Source organism: Patiria miniata, unplaced genomic scaffold (assembly GCF_015706575.1).
Source record: "Patiria miniata isolate m_02_andy unplaced genomic scaffold, ASM1570657v1 HiC_scaffold_4, whole genome shotgun sequence".
NCBI lineage: Eukaryota > Metazoa > Echinodermata > Asteroidea > Valvatida > Asterinidae > Patiria > Patiria miniata.
In genome coordinates this window covers 8,037,539-8,057,698 of record NW_024037071.1, presented here as the reverse complement: position 1 = coordinate 8,057,698, position 20,160 = coordinate 8,037,539, and the positions used below count along the sequence as shown (strand labels likewise).

Sequence of the window (20,160 nt, the reverse complement as noted above, 5' to 3'; positions counted from 1 at the left end):
TGCTATGAAATTGGGCCCATGTACTATCACGATTCCATATTTCTGTTACTTCAGCGGAATTGGGAGGTAAAATTAAAACAACAGAAAACTTATGAACCAGCCAATGCAGCAAACACTTTTGGGGAGTTTTTCATAACATCATGGCTGGAAAACAAGCATCAAAACAGGAAAACTAAAACTGCTTATGCCTGAAAAAAAAATTAAGCTCAAATCATTATGCTACTAAAGCTCTGTCAACGGAATCAGCCCAGTGTCTTATCACACACCACTGTAAAATTCAACATTGTGAATTAAGAAAATACCACATCAAATTTGCAAGACAAAAGTTTCTTACAAGCCTTTTAAAAATATTTTTTTAAATTTCATCATGCTCCACCCAAAATAGTTGTCGTTTGGATGCAACTGAACTTTGCCTCTGGAGCTACCCGTACCTCCGGAGCTATCCTAGCCCCCAAAATTTGTGGGGCTGGCTCCACTTTCAGCTCAGTGGGGCTTCTTTTATGACCTGGCTCAAGCGTTATTTGTCATGTGGACGCAGCTGACCTAGCTCTACGCTGATGCATCCGGTCGTTGATTATTTCTCTGACCAATATTGCGTAACCTATTTGGTGACCTTTTAGCTTCACTGTAACTCCAGCTCCGGAGGTAATCATCGCTGTATGAACGTGAGCACATTTTAGATTTATCACTAGCTCCACCGAACCCCCGTTGAGTTCATTAATTTAAAAAGATCTACATGTAGGTCCAGAACTGCCCTCTGTCTGAACATACCCAATGAAACGAACAATTTACAAATTTACGTTTAGATGTAGATCAACAAAAGAAAACTTAGACAAAGAAACTAATAAAACAAAAAGTCAACCAAAAAAAATCATTGATGCTGATAAGTAAATCTGCAGTTTTGAACTAATAATAATCATCAGGGGGAAAAAAGCTCTGAAATAAAACAACCGTTTCATAAATTACGTTATACTTGTTAAAAAAAAAATATCTACAGCTCATCTGTAAATTATTGAATTAGCGAACTAAACGCAACAAATATTTAACATGCTTTGGAAACAAAATGAATCATATAGTTCAGGCAGATATCTTTATTAAATCAAATACATGGCAACGTGGTGGGAAAATATCTCATCTAAATTCTGTTAAGAATTGACATGCTCTATTTTGTGTTAACAAAAAAACAAAATCATTGCAGTCGGGGGAAAAAAAATAAACACTTGATGCAATTTCAGGGAGGAGTTGTCTGGATTAATGCCGGAGCAAATCTGGAAGTCATACCTGGGCGTGAATTGAGCTCGACGAATCACTGACGCCCGTCTGGGCATGCTCAGTGAACACGTCGTCATCGGGCCCCTCAACCTACACACATACACACACACGCACAAATATATGAACGGCAGGGCACTGACGAATGCAGAAAGAACATGCCACACTTAGGTTACGCAAGCTACATTTTACGCCTGGTGCCCTCTGCCCACCTAGTCGTTCCAGTGATAAACCACTGGGTGTTCTGACTAATTTGGGTCATTCTAGAAATTAAGGGTCTATTTTTTCCGGTTCCTCCTGCACACAACATCTACCGGTATAATTCTGGTGCACTCCTTAATGCAGTCGTCCTCCAAGACTGATTATGAATAGCCAACTACCTACCCCACAAATAATAAAATCTTGTGAGGTCATTCTTAATGATACTTGAATGGAAAACTACCAAGTACCAAGGTAACAAGGACAGGAAAAAGGTAACGCCTGGTTTATAGTTGGTCGCGTAATGATAAACGCTGATGGTCGGTGAACGCTAAGCCCTTTTCGGAGAGTTTGTCAAGCGACAGTTGTAAGAATACGCGCTACGGTTGGAAGCATACGCGCATCACAAACCCTACGCGCGCACAATTCAAATACCGGTACGAAGTGTGACGATCAAGCATCCTAACAAAATTTCACCATTTCTCGCACCGGCGGTTGTTGTTTCATGTAACATTTGTTAAAAATGCAGATAAATAACAGTTTTTTAGTTGTGCGAACATCGCGCGACCGACTATCAACCGGGCTTAAATTGATTGAATGACTTTTATTGAAACGTTATCGTTTCCTTAAACCCAAACCCTCTCACACCTATCAAAAGCTGCCTGGAAGTTTGAAGGACTCGGCAGGATTTAGTAAAGTAGAGCACAGTCAACTTCACGTTACCTAACATGGGGCTTTATGCCCCTTAAAAGTTTAAGCACAAAGAATGTGCGATTAGCTTCTTGCAGGTTCTTGAAAGGATGCGACAAGGCGCCTTATAAAAACGCCTAGGGGGGTTAGGTTAACCCATCTGCAACTGTACTACATTGTATTACATTGTATTACATTGTGTTACATTGTGTTTAATCACTGAAGAATCAATAAAACCATAGAGTGCTGGGGCGGGTTGGGGCGCTACAGTGAGTAATAGGCAGGGCGGTTTGGGGCGCTACAGTGACGAAAGGGATAAATGACTCGTGGCTATAAGCCAAATCAGTATTCCAACTGCGCATGTACACAACAAGATTCCACGATTTTTACTTTGGAATAAACATGGCCGATAAATACACACGAGTCTATGGGGGGCATGGTAGCCAAATCTGTATTCTGCAATTGTTCATACAATCAAACAGATGAAGTTGGGGCATACAAAACAGCTAAAAACACTTCAATGTCCAAATTGTTTTGAAATGTTGTGCTTACTTTAGAACAAGACAATTCTTAATTTTCCCGGTTCCCGTTATGATTTCGCTAGTATAGGGTGAATCGTTTATCCCGAAAGGAAAATCGTCAAATCTTGATGCGCACCTGTGCCGCTGGAACACTAAATTGGCCTATTCGCAAATCCTTGGTTTAAACTAAATATAAGCCTTCATCTCCTCAAAGAAATGTCCACAAAAACTCACCTCATCTGAGGAAGCTTTGTCCTGCGGTGCCTGGGCCTTCCCAGCGCCGATAGGGCTCTGCTGCTGCATGAGTAGGTCTGGTAGGACATCGCTACCAACTTCCAGATTGCTTGGTCGTGACTGGCCGTTAGAAATCTGATTGGGCAATCAGACAATTAATTGGCATGAAATAAATTGCAGTTTGTCAGGTCCAGAGCGCTAACGGCAAACATACGTTGCTGCAGACGGCCCAATCTTTATGGCACCGCTACGCACACCAATAAGCCATTTCGGAGTTACAAAAATGTACTACTGTGCATGCGCACATCCCATGACAACGATTAGGGTCAGGGGATAAACAGTTCGCCACACGCGTGCAAAATCATAGCGGGGTACCAACGAAATTAAAGAAAAGTTCTTATTTTGAAGTAGATGCAAAATGTTGATTGTTTTCAACGGCACCATGGTTTACCTTGTTTCGTGTGCTCCAACTTTTGTGCGAACAAAAATTTCCATCTTCTGTTTTACTAGAACAAAATTGCAAAGGTGGATTCAATTACCACGTCCCCCACAGACTTGAGTGCATTTATCTGCTTTGCTTATCTTCCGACACTAAATCGTTGAATCTGATGTGCGCACGTGCAGTAGTACATTTTTGTAACTCCGAAATGGCTTATTTCTCCTGATATAGCTTTTGTTCACTTCAGGGAGAATGTAAGCAAGAAGACCAGGGTTCCCAGCAATTCATGAGAACAAAATTCCCCAAAGTTTCCCTGAATTTTTTTTCCTAAGAAATTTCGAAATTCGATGAGATTTTTTCACTTTAACAAGGTTGCTTGGAAGCCAAGAGGTGGTTGCAGCAAAGCAACTACAAGATACTGATAATATTCACACTGCACAGACGCTAAAAAGCCATCATATAACGTAGCCAGTCAGTCAAAAAACACAACTTGGACACATGACACAAGACGTAAAACCTTTCCATTCTGGGTCAATGTTAAATTCTCTGAGTTACCAGCAGAATCTTGTTACTGCTTGGGACCAATTCTCAGCTGGTTTTTGCTTAGCACAAAAATCTGCTAAGCTGTATTGTTTTTGCAATTAATTATCAGCTTCATGCAAGTGGGCCCTGGTCTTACCCTTCTCTGTTGGTTAGGGCTCTCCGTCTTCCTCTGGTTGGCCGGGGAGCCTGAGTGGGGCCTGCCTTGCCCGCTGCCCCCTGCCTGGCTGCTGACTGGAGGAGCCCCTTGCCTGGTAGGACCCACGTCAATCTGATAGGAAAGCAAAGCGTGGCCTCACAGTTCAAGAACTAAACATGCCACCTCAAAATTCTCACTGTCCCCCTCGCTGTGTAGTCAATGCTTGGCTAAGCCAGCACATTTGTGAATCAAGCCAACCACAAGTCCAATTGTACAAGTACGTCAAATCACAAGTCATGTCACAGGTGCAGTCTTACAAGGGTTGACCAATGACAAATGACATAGAAATGCCTTTGTAACAGTTCACAGGGGTGTGAGTGACCGCTGATAAAAATAACTGAAAACAGCTGAAAAGGGTGTAAAAAAGCTGAATTTTTGAGATCTCTTATACTTTTGTACACAGCAAGTGAGGGAAAAAGCTGAAAAAAAAGCTGAAATCCAAAACCAAAGAAGCTGAAATCAGCTTTAAAGCTGAGATTTCACACCCCTGAGTGTTATAAGGGATGACCAATGACAAATGACATAGAAATGCCTTTGCAACAGCTCATTTGCACGGGCAGTTACCGAACTTGGGACGGGACAACTAGTGGTTGACTTGTGAGCTACAGTACATTTTTCATTCCTCCATTAAAAAAAAAAATAACTATACTTTTTTTTTTAAATCCTCTTGAACAACTCTTACCCATGACCCCTCTCATAGAAACCCTACTCCTTTTGTAACTTTCAACATCCACGAAGTTTTTAAAAGCCTCGTTCTGAGCCTCATAGACTTGTGTTAGTATATTAGCATGGCAAACAGCAATGTCAGAAGTCTCGTACCGGTACCTGTGTCCGCCCTGGTCCCGAGGGCTGCGGCACAAAGCTTGATGAGCTCTCGGAGCTGATGTTACTCTCGTTAGGATCTAGAAGAAGAAATAAAAAACAATGAAACATTTACTGTCAGCAACTTCAATCAGATTAACCCTAAGGATCCCTATCCAGTCAAACTCCAACACAATTTCATAGAGCTGCTTAAGCAGAAAATTCGCTTAAGCACGAAAAAACATTGCTTAGCAAAATTAGGTTACCGGCCAAAACTCCATGTGATGTACATTGCTTGTGACTGGTATTTAGCTGTTTACTTAGCATAACAATCGCATGGAGTTTTGACCGGTAACCTGATTTTATTAAGCAAGACGTTTTTGTGCTTAAGCAAATTTTGTGCTTAAGCAGCTCTATGAAATTGGCCCCTGGGTTTGTTGGGATCTGTTAAGATGAGTACTGCACTAGTAAACTGATCATGCTTTACATAGGTTAGGCAGACCACAAATAAGCAGAGTCCAACTGTTTATGTGTACAGTTTACTATTTGGTGTTGGGATTTGCAAGGATGAAGAAGGTTTCTAGTAAATCACCCTAGAGCGTTAGGGTTAAAGACAATACTATTATTGCATAGAATTCTGCCATCAACCCTGCACATAATTATTTTTTTAACAAATCAATATTGGATATGTTTTTTCCTCACCTTCGTGGACTACAAATGTTGCTAAAGTATCTGCATCATATCCTTCTGGTTCAGGTCTGTGAAAGAAAAAACAACAAAGGGACAAACACTTAAAAGTGTGCAGACACCAAAACAGCAACAGAGTAATAAATTCATAATAAAATAAAACGTAACTTTGAAATTTTAAACTTTGTTGAAGAGAAGACCAACTTTAACAGGCACCTTTGAACCGTTTTCTTTATTCTGGTTCTGTGTGTCTGATGAGTGCTTTGCATTGTTGTTATTGTTACGACTTGATACTCACAGTGGCATGGGAGCATCTGAGGCCAGCACCGTGCCGTCAGCTCCACCCTCTGGCACCTCGTCCTCCTCGTCTTCATCATCCAGGCTACCCCCATCGCTACCTCCGTCACCTTGACCTCCCATAGCGCTCAGCTGGGCTGCAAGGGCATCCAAGTCCTGCCACAAAAACAAAATATTTACACCATGAATAATAATATTAATGATTTGGGAGACTGATCATCGTAACTCACAGCTGAATTGCGAAGGACGTGGCTACATTGTGGTCGAGCTGCAGGCATGTAAAGGCGCCTTTGGCAGCCGCCGTACGACACATATGTGACCGAAGAGCACAGCCAGAAAGCGAAACTGTTTTATTTCTTTGGAAGGTAGGAAAACCGAAGGGCCCTGAGACAAACTCTTGCAGCACAGGAGAGAACCAATGCACAACGCAACACTTCATATCCCTTCACCTGAAACTGACCTGCAGGGTTTGAAAGAGTTTGACATTATTGCTCTGAATATTGACTTCCCACGAGGAGGGTTAACACTGAATTTTATGTTAAGCACAGTCATAACACTGAGCCATTCTCACTAAGGCTGGCATGGGTACACGGGTACTTGTGACCTGTTCTGTCAAAAGCAGACGCTTCTGGGCAGAGGCTGAAATTAAGATATGGCCAAAACATGCTGTGGGGGTGATTTTTTCGATTTTCAAATTTTTACATCTTTGTAATCCTGAACATGTCTAAAATATGCTATAAAAGTTTTTGACACCCTAATTTGAACTCTTAATATAGTATTTTTGATGATTTGTAAAGGGATTTCAGTTAAAGAAATGTCTGTTTTGTGACGTTTGTGGCCATTTTCTCCGTTTTCTACTTTTCGACTCAATGAACTTCAAAATAGCATAACTCTGCCCAGGAATGACCGGTTTCAAAAATTAAACCACCTATTAAAATGAAAAAGAACGTATTTTAACAATATGCAAAAATCTCGTTTTTTACCTTATGCCCAGAAAAGTCTGATTTTGACAGAACAGGTATCTTGACTGAAGATGCTGGTTACCCAATACCATTTTTCAGTATTATTCACCGAGGCCGACAACAATTACCCGTAAAATCACACCACTTATCCTCATGACGGAACTTACCGCCGGATTCTTGGGCCTTCCTTGGTTGTTGACCTGCTTGGGTGGCTGTTGTTCCTTCCTGGCTGGGTCTACCCTCACCTCGCTAACCTGAGCTACTTGTGGTCGGTTGGCTGCAGCAAATCAAAATAAAAAATTCTTGAATTTTTAGAACTGTGGTTCACATTTTTACTTTTTTTCCCAGAGATGAATTGTGGAAATAAATACATCAGAGAAGTTTTCGTTGTGGAACCATTTTGAATAAAAAGTGCATTTACTCTATTGCAAATTGAAAAAAAAAGCCAGATTCATACATTATGGGAATAAATCTGGCAAATAATTCTGATGAAAAAAAAAACACCTAGATGCGTTTCTTTCACTAGAAATGGAAATTTAGCCAGATTTATATCTGAAGTGAATTTTAGTTAGAAGCTAACTGTTTAGATACAGCAATGGACAAGAACAGAGGAATGGAATTTATATGGCACTCTTGCACATGTTCATTTTAGCAGGAAATGGCCTCTACTTTAAAAGCAAAAGGCTGAAATTATAGAGAACCGATCAAATTTGCCAACATCAAATGGAAGAGTCCGTAAAAAACATGTCGTTTTAATACCAATTGACCATAATTCAACAATATACCGGTATTGTAACAAAAAAATACATTTACTGTGCACGTACCGGTAAATGTAAGTGCACATACCTAGAGAAGATATGGCAATTACTGAAATTTTATTAAATACGATTTGAAACTTTTTAAACATTTCGAGAACAGTATTAGTAGTTTGGGTGCACAGTGTTAGAATGTCAGTGTAGCTGTGAACACAAAATGAACGTTAATGAAACGGACAAAAACAAATCATACATGTAATTAGTAAAAAAAAAGATCGTTTTTCATAAGGTTGTTGTACTGGCATACATGTACATGTAGTACTCAAACAGTATTCCTAAATTGAATGATTGAAATTTACAGACTTTCCATTGGTTGAAATGATGTCGTATTACAATGTACATAATTTTGGGTAACATCAGCTGTTAGAAGAACTTAAAAAGAGGAACCTTATATTTTTGAATGTGGTAAGTTTTTCATTCATCCGTTCGGACCCAGTCCAACCTCTTGTGTTGATTTCAGTTTTCTTTTCATTACAAATAGAAATCCACCCTATACTTTTTATAATGAGGAGGTTCCCAAGGAATGGGGATTTTTTCCATTCTTAAATAGACAATCCCTTCCTCTTGCCCCAGTTCACGTAGGATAAAAATCTTGTTGACGCACCCCTGAATCCTTGTGAGTAGTTAATGAGTTCATCGACTGTGATTGAGAAGATGACGAGCTAATAATGACTGCACTACCAATAAATTTGGGGATATCAGAGGGTTCAAACTTTGAAACGTGGCGGAAATCTCACTTAAAACTTTAACACTGATGCTCTTTGAATTGATGTTGAGGGTCACTGTTGTTCTAACGGAAGTCTATGGAACCACCATGAAAACAAGCTGGTCACGGGACAAAAATCACTTGTCAATCCAAGAGGTTCAGTTTGTAAAGCTACTGAACTGCTAGCAGAGAAGCTGTTGCAAATGTTGCTGAAAAGTTGCGCTTACCTAAAAAGCTGATGTCCTGACCACAATAAGTACATGTAAAAGCGTGGAGAACAATGATAGTGCTTTTGTTGTTTGACTATTTTTGAGATCGCACACTACAATGAGAGCTTTACAGTTAAAAGCATGAGAAGAAAAACTCTTCAAGGAAATTCCAAACAAATGTAGCTTCAGAAAGAACAGGAATGAATACGTGTATATAGCAATTGGGGTAATATTTCCACACAGGGTAGCAGGATTGTTTAGTTTAGGTAGAGCCATCAATACATAATTTAGGTTAAGGCAGAAATAAATATATCACAGCAATTTTTAGGCTACACTTCAGGAACTTCAACGCGGTTGTCACTGCAAAGAAGTTACAGCAGCATCTGCATGTTATGCAAATCAACTGTAATTACAAGCATCAAGCGTGCTCAATATTAGTCTACATATAAGTTTGGGGGCGGGGGTGGGGAACGTAGTTTTGGATAGGGTGTTCCGTCAATAGCCAGGGTGCAATTGCAATTTATAGTGACTACTACATTGAAAGAAATATGCATTGCTGTTACTGCACCACAGCAAAAAAGGCTGTTGCTTCAAATGCACGGCACGTAGGAAAGATGCGTTGAAGTCCTTGCTAACTGCACTTGTAAACTGCATTTTCAACTGCAAATGCCAGCCGGCAAAGACAGCAGAGGGCGCTATGCTTCGGTAACTTTGGCAGTAAAAAAGTAAGAGGGGCAAAAACTGCAAATCTGATGGATGCAAACAGGTATCACAGCCTTTAGTAGATACCGGGTATGCTTGCAGATGGGGCAGAAGTTACACACAAGATATGTTACATGCTTTCCTCAGATGCAATTTTGGACAATTCTGATTCAAAATTTGCCCAAGTGTCTCACAATGGACACCCTTTTGGGGGAGGGGGGAAGGGAGGGGGGGGGGAACAAAATGAACATGTATGTTCACATGTAGCTTGTACATGTAGGCCTTCAAAACTTTGCTTTATTCATTCAAACTTATCTAATCTTTTTATCAACCATCTGAATTACATCTGAAGTACATGTACTTTGTGGCTTCCTGGTTCCAATCTGGACATTACAAGCTTGGACGACATTCAACCTACGTAAACTGTGCACTCATCTTTACAATCCCGGGTACATGTACCTTATTCAGAGTGGTCAACCATGTATGCATCCTTGGCTGTGTACCTACATGTACATGTACTCTGGCCTCTAATGTGGCCACTTGGTTACCATAGATTTCCACCCAGTGTGGCCCTATGCGGTACATGTATACGTATAATGTACATGTAGTCCATAAACATGGGTGGCCTAATGGATGATAACCACCAGAATTGGCCACCAAAAGCGGCCGCCAAAAGTGGCCACCAAAAGTGGCCTTCAAAGATTGCCAGCCATGTCGATCCATCCCCAACTCCACCTACCGTATCTACCGGTATTGTGGCCACCTAAATGCTGTGTACAAATCTTAATTTTCATGCAGCCACTGTTTTCCTTAAAGGTTTGGCAGTAATTATGTAACCAAAGCAAAATAAAATAAAAGGACAGAAACTAAAGAAGCCACAGTACGTTTCTATCAAATTTTAAAAGTTATCCTACCCCTACTATCTCAACCTAAGGTATACACACAATGGTTGATGGGCAAGCAGTGAAAGTGACAACTGAAGCAGAAACAGCGTATCATGCCACGCATGCAAAATATCCACATCACATGCATTTAAAGTTGGCCGCCAAAAAAAATAATAAGATAAAAAGCATGCAGTAAAAGGTGCAGCTCTGCCAGGCCTCGGTAGACGGATTACAACCTCGACCCCAAATGTCTCCGTCCTCGTGATACTCACCCATGTGTTGCGTAATTACCGGCTGTGCCCTGGGGGCTTCGACCCTGACAGGAGTTTTTGGCGTAGGGGGCGGGGTATGCTCCTCTGCGTGTGGTGACAAGGCAAACGGGTCATGCACAACAAAATAAGTGGCACAACAACAAGACTCTTGTCTAAGATTTGAGGCTTTGCATGGTGGGGTATCGGTATCGTTTCGGTTTTGCGGTAACACCATGTGGTAATAACTACTGCTTAGAAGGTATTAGTTCTGAGAAGAACTTGTCCTGCTTATTATCAACTTGCTAAGTAGTTTTTGTTCTGTTTAGAACAGTCCTGCTGTAAGTTCTAAAAGAACTTGTCTTTGGTCTCAACGTTTCGACTAGCCTGCTCTAGTCATCGTCAGGAGACTGAAGATAGTTGGAGATGCTACTCCTTAAGTAGGATTTGTTAGGATTAGGAGTGCTTGCTGTTCTAAACAGAACAAAAACTACTTAGCAAGTTGATAATAAGCAGGACAAGTTCTTCTCAGAACTAATATCTTCTAAGACTCTTGTCACTGATACTTTTTTTGGGTCAAACCACAGACTGGTACAAGTCTAATTTAAAAAAAAAAAAAATGGCCGCCTAGCAACAACTTTCGGAGGTCTATGGAAGAGATTTTAAACAATGTCGGGCATGTGTTTGAAAAGGAATGGAAGAGTGGAATGCAACATTTGGAGTAGAAAATATGAAATTAATTCCTGAAGGAAAAGGTGTGAAAAGGAAAAATATCTCATCAACTAGATATTTGCAAACATAAATTTGAAGAAAAAAATGTGTGGAGTTAAGTTTTAAATAGCCATCACCAACACATTTTTGTGAAAAGTTACCTGAACAAAGTGAAATTAAACAGCAATGTGGCAAAAACGGACAATTTAAAAATAAAATGAAAAGCATTCAAAAATACACCATACTGCACAACATGCTTATCAAATGCACAATTGCGGACAAGACCACATTGAACATGGATAACTCTAAAAATGAAAAACAAAATGAGGACCACATTTTGTCTGATTCATTGCAGCGTTGAACTAACATGCCACAACAGATTCCTAAAATTTAACTAACTTTGCTATGGGTGTGAACGCACGCTTTAAAAATAAAATTGCCTTGCCCCGCCAACACTTGTTCCTCCTCTCTTCAAAGTTGCTTTGAGAATTTTTTTTTTTAAAACAGCATTGCAAACTTTCGCTGCAAAGATTAATTCATTGCATCACTGCAAAAAAAAGTTTTACCAACATTTGAAACCTTCCCATTTCCAATTGTTTTGAATAGGGTCGGGTTTGGGGGAAATCTAGGGGAATCTTGGACTGATGTAATGAGGCGTGCTTATCATGACACTGCAGTACATGTACATGTACATACGACAAACTGGCCCGAGAAAGAGTTGGCACTTAAAATTACTGTATGCCAAATTTCTCAAGCGGGACGCACAAATCTCATTTTGAAAATAACAATGTACATTGCCTGGGTCTGAGGAAATATGCCAAGTGTCACATTTAAAATGATTTATTTGGTTACCGATTGTTTTTGGTAATAGGATCTTTCCCCAAATCAATATTGTTGTATGAAGGGATAATAATAATTTCTGAATGAAATTGTATTTCCAAAAATACTTTTAACTACAGTCCCCCTGTTAAGTCTCCCTTTTTCTTTTTCTTTTTTCTTTATTGGACCCAGTCGTGTCTGTTCCCTGAGTTCTATGAAAACCTACGGAAGGGGAAAACACAAGTTTTCAGAACAAAACTAAACATCATCCTGTCAGTGCAACAAGGTTTATTTTATCTACACAACAAAGTGCAGAATACTCTGCATGCTTCACATCAATGAAACCTTTACACGGTGCCTCAAGAGTTTAACATTGGAATTACTTGAGATGAGAGAAATCCGAGTTACGACCTTGTTGCGCTGACGCGATGATATACGCACACTGCAACCTTGCTTCGAAACCTCATAACTGCTTTTTTTAGTTCAGTAATGAACTTCTACGGGCTTGATTATAGTAAATCTAATGAACACATAATGATTTGTAGAAAGAGTTTAGTAAAGTGAACGGACAAGTACACAAAATGTAGTAACTAAACCAGCAAACAGGACTCAAAAACTTGTGAAGCAATGAAAACAAATCATTAACTCTGTTTTTTTTTTTTTTCCTGATCTTTGTCGATTAACCAAAACCCTCCGAGATCATTGAAAATCTACCAGACGGTTTTGCAAGCAAAGTCTTAGTACGAGCAAAGAATGCGCCCTTTGGGTTTCTGCACTGTGGAGAATTTTTTTGCCACAGCTGTTGTCGAGTCCATCACGAGCCAGTCCCAAGTCAAATCCCAACTCAATCAAAAGTCACATGACGTGTCAGGTGGCAAGTAACAGGTGATGAACCAAGACAAGGATTGTGTTGTTCATATATTTTGCTCAATTGAATAACTTTTTCAACTTGACGTTACACTGGAGGACTTGTGATTGCCTTACAGTAGATTTGTAAGGACTGAACTACAACTCCGTTTTTTTTTAGAATTTAAGAAGTGTCCCAGCGAAAAATGAAAAAAAAAACCAAAAAAAACCCAAAAACGTATTAGGCCCTGGGTCAACCTCACGCCTTCGTATTACTCACTGTACCACCCAAATCTGTCCCAGCAAAAAATGAAAAATGAAAAAAAAAACCAAAAAAAACCCAAAAACGTATTAGGCCCTGGGCCAACCTCACACCTTCCTATTACTCCCTGTACCACCCAAATCTGTCCCACTACTCTACGGTTTGATGGATTTATCAGGGCATAAATAGCATGTCAAAGAACGTAGTAAAGGTGCTGCTAATGGGTTAATGCTGCCATTTTGTCGTGCCTGAAACGAGCTGATTCAACTTACCCACAGCCTGGCTCAGCCTAGCCTGCTGCCTGTTCTGCACTGCGGCTGGCGGCAGTTGGGCGCTGAGCGGCCTGCCCTGCTGTCTCGGGGGCTGTTGCTGGGGCTGGGGCTGCCTGGCAGGGGGCTGATACTGTTGCTGCGGCTGTTGGGGCTGCCGGATTGGCTGGGGTGCCTGGTTGGGGATGGGGCGTAGGTTATCCGGGGGCCGGTAGCGGGGAGCGGGGGACTCCCGTCTCCGCCCTTCCTCCGCCTGCAGTCGCTGGAAGTTCTTGCGGAGGGTGGCCTCGCTCGGGCCCGGCAGCATGGAACTGAATTGGATTTACAAAATTGAATTTCATTTCCAGCCTGATTCACTTACCCTAAACCATCCAATTTCTCCATGAACGTGCTGAAAGCCAATACCTTATATTTTTCTTATTTTGACATACATGTATGTACATGGGGAACCGCCAACATAGGGCTACTGGTAGATTCCGGTAGCTCAGTTGGTAGAGCACCGGAGCAGTGCTCCAGATCTCACAGCTTCAAACCCCTCAGCAGTCAAATAATTTGTTCAACTTTTGAATTAATTTGACAGACTAGTTAATGTGAGCTTCCTTACAACCTGGCCTTGAAGTCCTTGTTCCTCTATATAGAACATCAGGAAAGCGTTCAAATTGTGCAAATGATGCCAACATTCGAATACATATATCAACATCCTTTACAGAACACATACCAGTACTAAAAATGCTCACAAATGTTGGAAAGTTTGAATCGAATGCTGTTGAAAGTGAAGCATGCTAAACACATTTGTACATTTGTGCGAATATGAAGATTGCCCACTGCATCACTATTTCAGGCATATTCTGCCTCTGAAGTTAAAATGCGTTTTGCTACGCTTATTGTTTACAGTCTTAGAGATAGAGGCTAAAGGCCGATTCATACTTCATGCAAATGCGACTGTGAAGCAACTTTGACTTCACGAAAAGTTCACTACAAAATTCGCCGGAGTTTAAACATGTTTAACTTTTGCAACAGACTCAGTGATAGGGGCTTATTAAAGCCTAATATTCACATTTCACACGAATGCAAATTTGTGAAGCCAAATTTGATGTCACGGAATATTCACTGCGAAATTTGCCGGAGTTGAAACGTGTTCAACGCCTGCAAATTTGCAGACGCTTAACTTGCCATCATGTCACAAATTTGCATAAATTTGCATTCACAAGTGGCACTGAGCATGAACAAGCCTTCAGCTTTTATTAGCAGACAATTGTGTGCTTAGGAATGCCAATAAAAAAAATTAAAAAAGGAATGGTCCCAGCTTAGCTTGCTGAGTAAGTTGCTGGTAAGTTAATTAGGTCACTGCAATTGCTAGTTACCTTGGTTCTCCTTCATCTTCGATCTCCCCGTCTTCCTCGCTCTCGTTACTGTTGTAGTCATAGTCAGTGGCTGAATCCTCCACTGGCAAAAGTCAAGGAGAGAAAACAAACCAATCGTGTAAATCTGAAGTTATTCTCATGTCTTCAATTTCTATTAAATCAAAGAAGGGGGGGGGGGGAGGTGATTACCAGATGACAAACGACATGTAAAATTCATTTTGTTTTTCCCAGACTGAATAAAAAGGCAACCAATGCCCAAAATCTGAATGTTGTTTGAATAGATTATTTTTTTAATTTGTTTGTGAGATTTTGGAGTTCTTTTTGTAATTCTGTCCAAAATCTCTCAGGGAATCTGCACGGATCAGGAGACAATATTTTCGGTTTCAACTCAGCAGGAAGAAGAGAAATCCTTGTTAAGAAACCACATGTACAATACATATAGCACAACATTTTATGTCATTTTTTTGTTAAAAACACTCATTCATGCTTGTACAGAAAGAAAACTGAATAAACAGAAACCAGACAACACACTGTAAAAAATTCAACAAGACAGGACTTTAAATATTCTTCTGAATCGGCGAACGTGTATCAAACACACATTTCATAAATACCTGGAAACTAAAGCCCGGTTCATACTCCATACGAATGCGAAGCGAATTTGTCGTCATGAAACATTCGCTGCGAAATTCGCCCGAGTTACAATATGTTCAACTTTTACGAATTTGCAGCGCGAATACTTGCCACGCCGTCACAAATTCAAGTTCGCTTTAACGCAGAGTATGAACCGGGCTTCAGACCGTTTACCCATTCCTATTGGTCGGGAGCTTGTCACGTGGGTGGCTTTAAACAGTTGATAAAACACGGACTGGTTTTAAACACTTTTTCCAACCGGCATCACTGCGTTCTGGCCCACATCACGCAGTATGCACCACACGTGTGCCAATCTCCACATAAGGATATTTTTAGTAAGTACGGTACTCGCGCGAGGCACATACCATAAACATAGATAGAGGGGTGTTTCGCAATGAAGTAAAACTGTCGAACAAAATCGTTGGAAATTTACATTTTTTTTTACTTGTTTTGACTTTTTGACCGAAAGGTATTTATGAATGGGAATAAATGTGTGCTTAATTGGCAGGTATTAAACAAGTACGTTTAAAACCGGCTAGAGTCTGGACACGGATTAGCGTACAGGCTCCTATCCGGTTCCAAACTTGTTTAAAACAGGCCAAGCACATTATTTATTCCCTTATTAACAGTCTGTGATACAACCAACATTACACATTCACAGAACCTCCCACGAACCCAAAAGGCAAGCATGAATAGGATTTTTTAAAAATTGTTACTATAAATTAGACAATAAAAGGGGATAAAAATAAATGGGTTCACATTCTTCCACCAATGGAGGACGACATGCAAAAATATTGAGGTTAGGAGAAAAAATGGGGTATCTTAAAAGAAACTCATTTGGCAATATCAAACCAAAAATGTGCAAAACTTTCATACAAAACTACACCAAAATGTGAAAATTATAAACTTCTTTAAATACTGGTAGCAAAAAAGGTTGCAAAACGTAACTTTTCAACAAAATGTCCCCCTCAAAAGAATTTTTGTTCAGAAAGGGGAGATGAATTGCATTTACCGTGTATGGGAACCGTGATACCCTGTCCTATGGCGGCAGGAAAATGTTACGACACAAAACGTTAGGCATGAAGAATCAGAACAAACATTTCTGTGATTTTGCGACGTGATTTTGGAAAAAAAATTATCAGATGCGACTGAAACGGTCTTGACAATAAAATGAAGGGTATGCACATGTGAAGTCGAAACAGCAGTCTACACATTTTGTTGTGTTACAAAATAATGTGCATGTAAAACTACTTCACTTATGGCAGCCCAACATTGTGTCTAGAGGAAAAAACTCTTCATGGAGCAAAAGCCAATGTACTTGGAGTTTAGGTTTTGATTTGTACCGGTATGTAAAGGTATTACAATTTCATTACCACTTCGTTCCCAATTTTGGGATTTATAGAAATGGTTATACATGTAATTGTAGAAACGCTTTCTTGAAAAAAAAAAAAATTGCATGCCAAATGTTAATTTTCCTCAAAACCTCTCAGAGAAAATAAACCTCAATTTTGCTATAAAGTTCACTACAATTTTGTTATTTTTTTTGGGGGGGGTGTTTCTTTTTGAGAACTTCTTCATTTTACATCATAATTTTAACCAGTTTGCGCCGGATGACGTATATACAGGGGTGTGAGTGACCACTGATAAAAATAGCTGAAAACAGCTGAAAAAGGTGTAAAAAAGCTGAATTTTGGAAATCTCCTATACTTTTGTACACAGCAAGTGAAGGGAAATAGCTGAAATCCAAAACAAAAAAAGCTGAAATCAGCTAAAAAGCTGAGATTTCACACCCCTGTATATACATGCATAGATTTTGCGGTACTTGGAATGGCTGACGGATAAACACGAAGGGAGCAAGGCCAGCAGTATCTGTCAGCGACCCGCTCTGCTCGCAGCAAGCGAGGCCAGAAATATCAGTGTGCTGCCCGAGGATGATGGCATCAAGCCTGCGCCAAAATTGCAGCATCGAGCCGTATATCCCCCAGGGAGCTGAGATGGTATTTGGAATGTTTCATTGGCCCAATACCCAGGGTAATAATAACTTTGTATCCTTTGGCAATTTTGCGATCTATAAATCCAGTTATTATTATTAATGTGATAGGCTTAATTACAACACGGACAACTTTGTATCCTTTGGCAATTTTGCGATCTATAAATCCAGTTATTATTATTAATGTGATAGGCTTAATTACAACACGGACACTATAGGGTTTTATGAATGACGAGGCCTCTTCTTTTTTTTTTCCAAAAAAAAAATCCCCCCCCCCAAAAAAAATTAACAAAAAAGAGGCAAAAAACTGGATTCTCACCTCTCTTCTTCTTGGTGCGGTCGATGTGGTCCTTGAGTTGAATTCGAACCTGCCTCTCATTGGGCAGGTCTTTGATGTAAGGGTGCTTCAGCAGCTGTGTGGTGTTGGGCCGATCGTGGTAGTTCTTTACCAGACACTTCTCCACAAAGTTGGAGAATTTCTTACTCCTGCGTTTAAGGGAGGGAAGAAAGAGATCACTCAGACAGTTCAAAACAACGTTTCAGAATAACTGTTAAGGTCAACATGTGCATGTTTCAGACACGAGCATATTTCTGCTGGACATCCATCAATGCAGTGGTTAGCCAAAAATAACAAATAGACGGCACAGGGGGGGGGGGGGGAACACCTTTTCTACAACTGTATTTGTTTCTTTGGAAAGTATTTGTGCATTTCTGTTGGTCTCTACACAAATGTAACATTGAAATTATGTAAAGATACCTGTATTTTCCAAAATAATTTATACCGTAGTTTCAAATTTTTTAATGAAAACACTAGGGTTGAGAATATCCGTTTATTGCAGAAAACATTATTTTGTCTGTGTACATTTTACAAACTTTTTATCAGATGGGGAGATGTTCCTTTTACATTGGGTTTTGCCCTTTGCTGACATATTTATAAATACAGTATACTCAGTGTTGTCTGATGGCTTGTGAGAAAAAAATCACAAGCTTACTCAGTTGGGACTCGAACCCAGGACCTTCTGCTGACTAGTGTGGACATCTTGCCACACTCCACCACCGAGCCTGCGTCGGCAAAGGGCAAAGCCCAATATAATAGTTAACATTTTCAAGTTAAATGCTTTCTTCAGACAACCCTGTCTCTCACCATTTTTTGCTTTTCATCCTAGGCGGCGGATTCCGAGGGATGAGAAATAGCGCCCTCATGGGGTGCATGTCGCATAGAGCTGCAAAAACAGACGCGGAAAAGAAAAAAACACAATGTAAAAGTCGTTCCTCAAACAAAATAAGATGAACTTTGGAAATCAAGCCCACACTGAATGGTTGTGAATACAAGGTTTCCGTAACCACACAATGAAATTCATGAAAGTAAAACTATGATGCGTGTCTATTATACACTGCAGCATCATTTATTTTAATAACCTTGATTTGACAAAGAAGATTTGAAATTGAAAGTTTTTAATTCATATCACGACAAGGAAGTGAAGGTCGATGACATTTATGGGGAAAGTTGAAGAAGAACAATGAGGAACATGTCTGTGACACGTTGTACGTTTGAACATGACTAGCGGCTGCTGTACTGTACTATATTCGCAAAGTGCCGTGAACATAAAGTTGCACTGTCAGTCATTGCAACTTTTTTTTGCAAAGTTTTGCTTTTATTTTTTGGGACTTGAGTCTTATTAGCCTTCACTTGAGTCGAGTCGAGTTTTTTGATGAGGGACTCGAGTCAAGTCGAGTCACTTGCTCGCAGTGACTCCGTCGAGTCACTTGCTCGCAGTGACTCCAGTCGAGGTGAGTCATTTACCCATAGGAACTCGTGTCGAGTCGAGTCACCAAAAATTGTGACTCAAGTTGGACTCCAGTTGAGTCATTGACGCGAGTCATTACAAATCTTAGTGCGATACAGACCAATAACACCACACTGTTGTTGCCATGCATTGACCAATTAGGATCGAGAATTCAGGTTTGCTTGAAGATGATAATATATGCATTTACACATGCCGAAATTCCTTGCTAGCCCCTGCAATGCACTTTCTGTTAACACAGAACTTTCTGATAATTAGTAGAAATTCTGCGCTTATGCTAAGAGAAGCAATACAATGGACCCAAATGATTTGTATAATCAGCTATCTAGGGACCTTCTCAATGTTGTTTTGTTTTGGATATGCTTAATTATAATGTACATCATGCCGACTCTGAACTTACGAGGCTGTCCCTCAGCCATCTCCAGCGCGGTGATCCCCAGGGACCACAGGTCACTGCGATTATCGTACGTCGCGTCGGGGTTCTCGTCGCAGGCGATGACCTCAGGCGCCATCCAGTACGGGGTACCGATGAAGGTGTTGCGGCGACCAATAGTCTTGTCCAGTTGGGCGCTCACGCCGAAGTCAACTGGAGGAAGACAAGTATGGACAAATTCATTTAGACTCTGTGTATAGGGTGTAAGGTTAACTTACTGATATGTTACAAACTTTATACTAAGGTCATGATACGTATCACAATACCCATCATTAACTTAAGGTATGATAGTTTAGATTTGACATGTATGTACTGTTATATATCGTTCATGAGTTGCCCACATGCTGTTGCATTGCAAATGTATGTGTTAGGTTTAAGTTCCCCATTTCCGCAAAGCTGTGAAACTGTTACAGCTTTCTCAACTTTCATTTTGGTGTCAAATCCATAAATTTAAATGTAAAAGTTGTGTCACATTTTGTAATTTACCACAAAAAAAATAATCAGAAAAGTCTGAATATGCATAACTCTAGTCAATTTTGTGCAGATTGTACACTTGAAATATAAGTTGATTTCAAGTGAAAGAGGCTGACCTAGTTTGACCTCTGCCTCCTCTTTCAGCAAAACATTCTG

General features: G+C 40.2%; 1 protein-coding gene across 4 annotated transcripts in view; it reads right to left on the bottom strand.

Annotated features, from left to right (window-relative positions):
- The window catches only part of LOC119739682 (mitogen-activated protein kinase kinase kinase kinase 4-like), a 61,659-nt gene that overhangs the window by 6,858 nt on the left and 34,641 nt on the right, over positions 1-20,160 (bottom strand). Inside the window, exons 8-20 of one of the 4 annotated variants that reach the window (XM_038214699.1) lie at positions 19,498-19,683; positions 18,437-18,515; positions 17,612-17,778; positions 14,673-14,754; positions 13,312-13,619; positions 10,426-10,509; positions 7,005-7,114; positions 5,877-6,031; positions 5,594-5,649; positions 4,910-4,992; positions 4,031-4,162; positions 2,913-3,047; positions 1,282-1,362 (exon numbers count right to left, since the gene is read on the bottom strand). In XM_038214699.1, coding sequence (XP_038070627.1) covers positions 1,282-1,362; positions 2,913-3,047; positions 4,031-4,162; positions 4,910-4,992; positions 5,594-5,649; positions 5,877-6,031; positions 7,005-7,114; positions 10,426-10,509; positions 13,312-13,619; positions 14,673-14,754; positions 17,612-17,778; positions 18,437-18,515; positions 19,498-19,683 — 1,658 coding nt within the window. The remainder of the gene's footprint in view (positions 1-1,281; positions 1,363-2,912; positions 3,048-4,030; positions 4,163-4,909; positions 4,993-5,593; positions 5,650-5,876; positions 6,032-7,004; positions 7,115-10,425; positions 10,510-13,311; positions 13,620-14,672; positions 14,755-17,611; positions 17,779-18,436; positions 18,516-19,497; positions 19,684-20,160) is intronic. The other 3 variants (XM_038214700.1, XM_038214701.1, XM_038214702.1) reach the window with 3 other exon arrangements.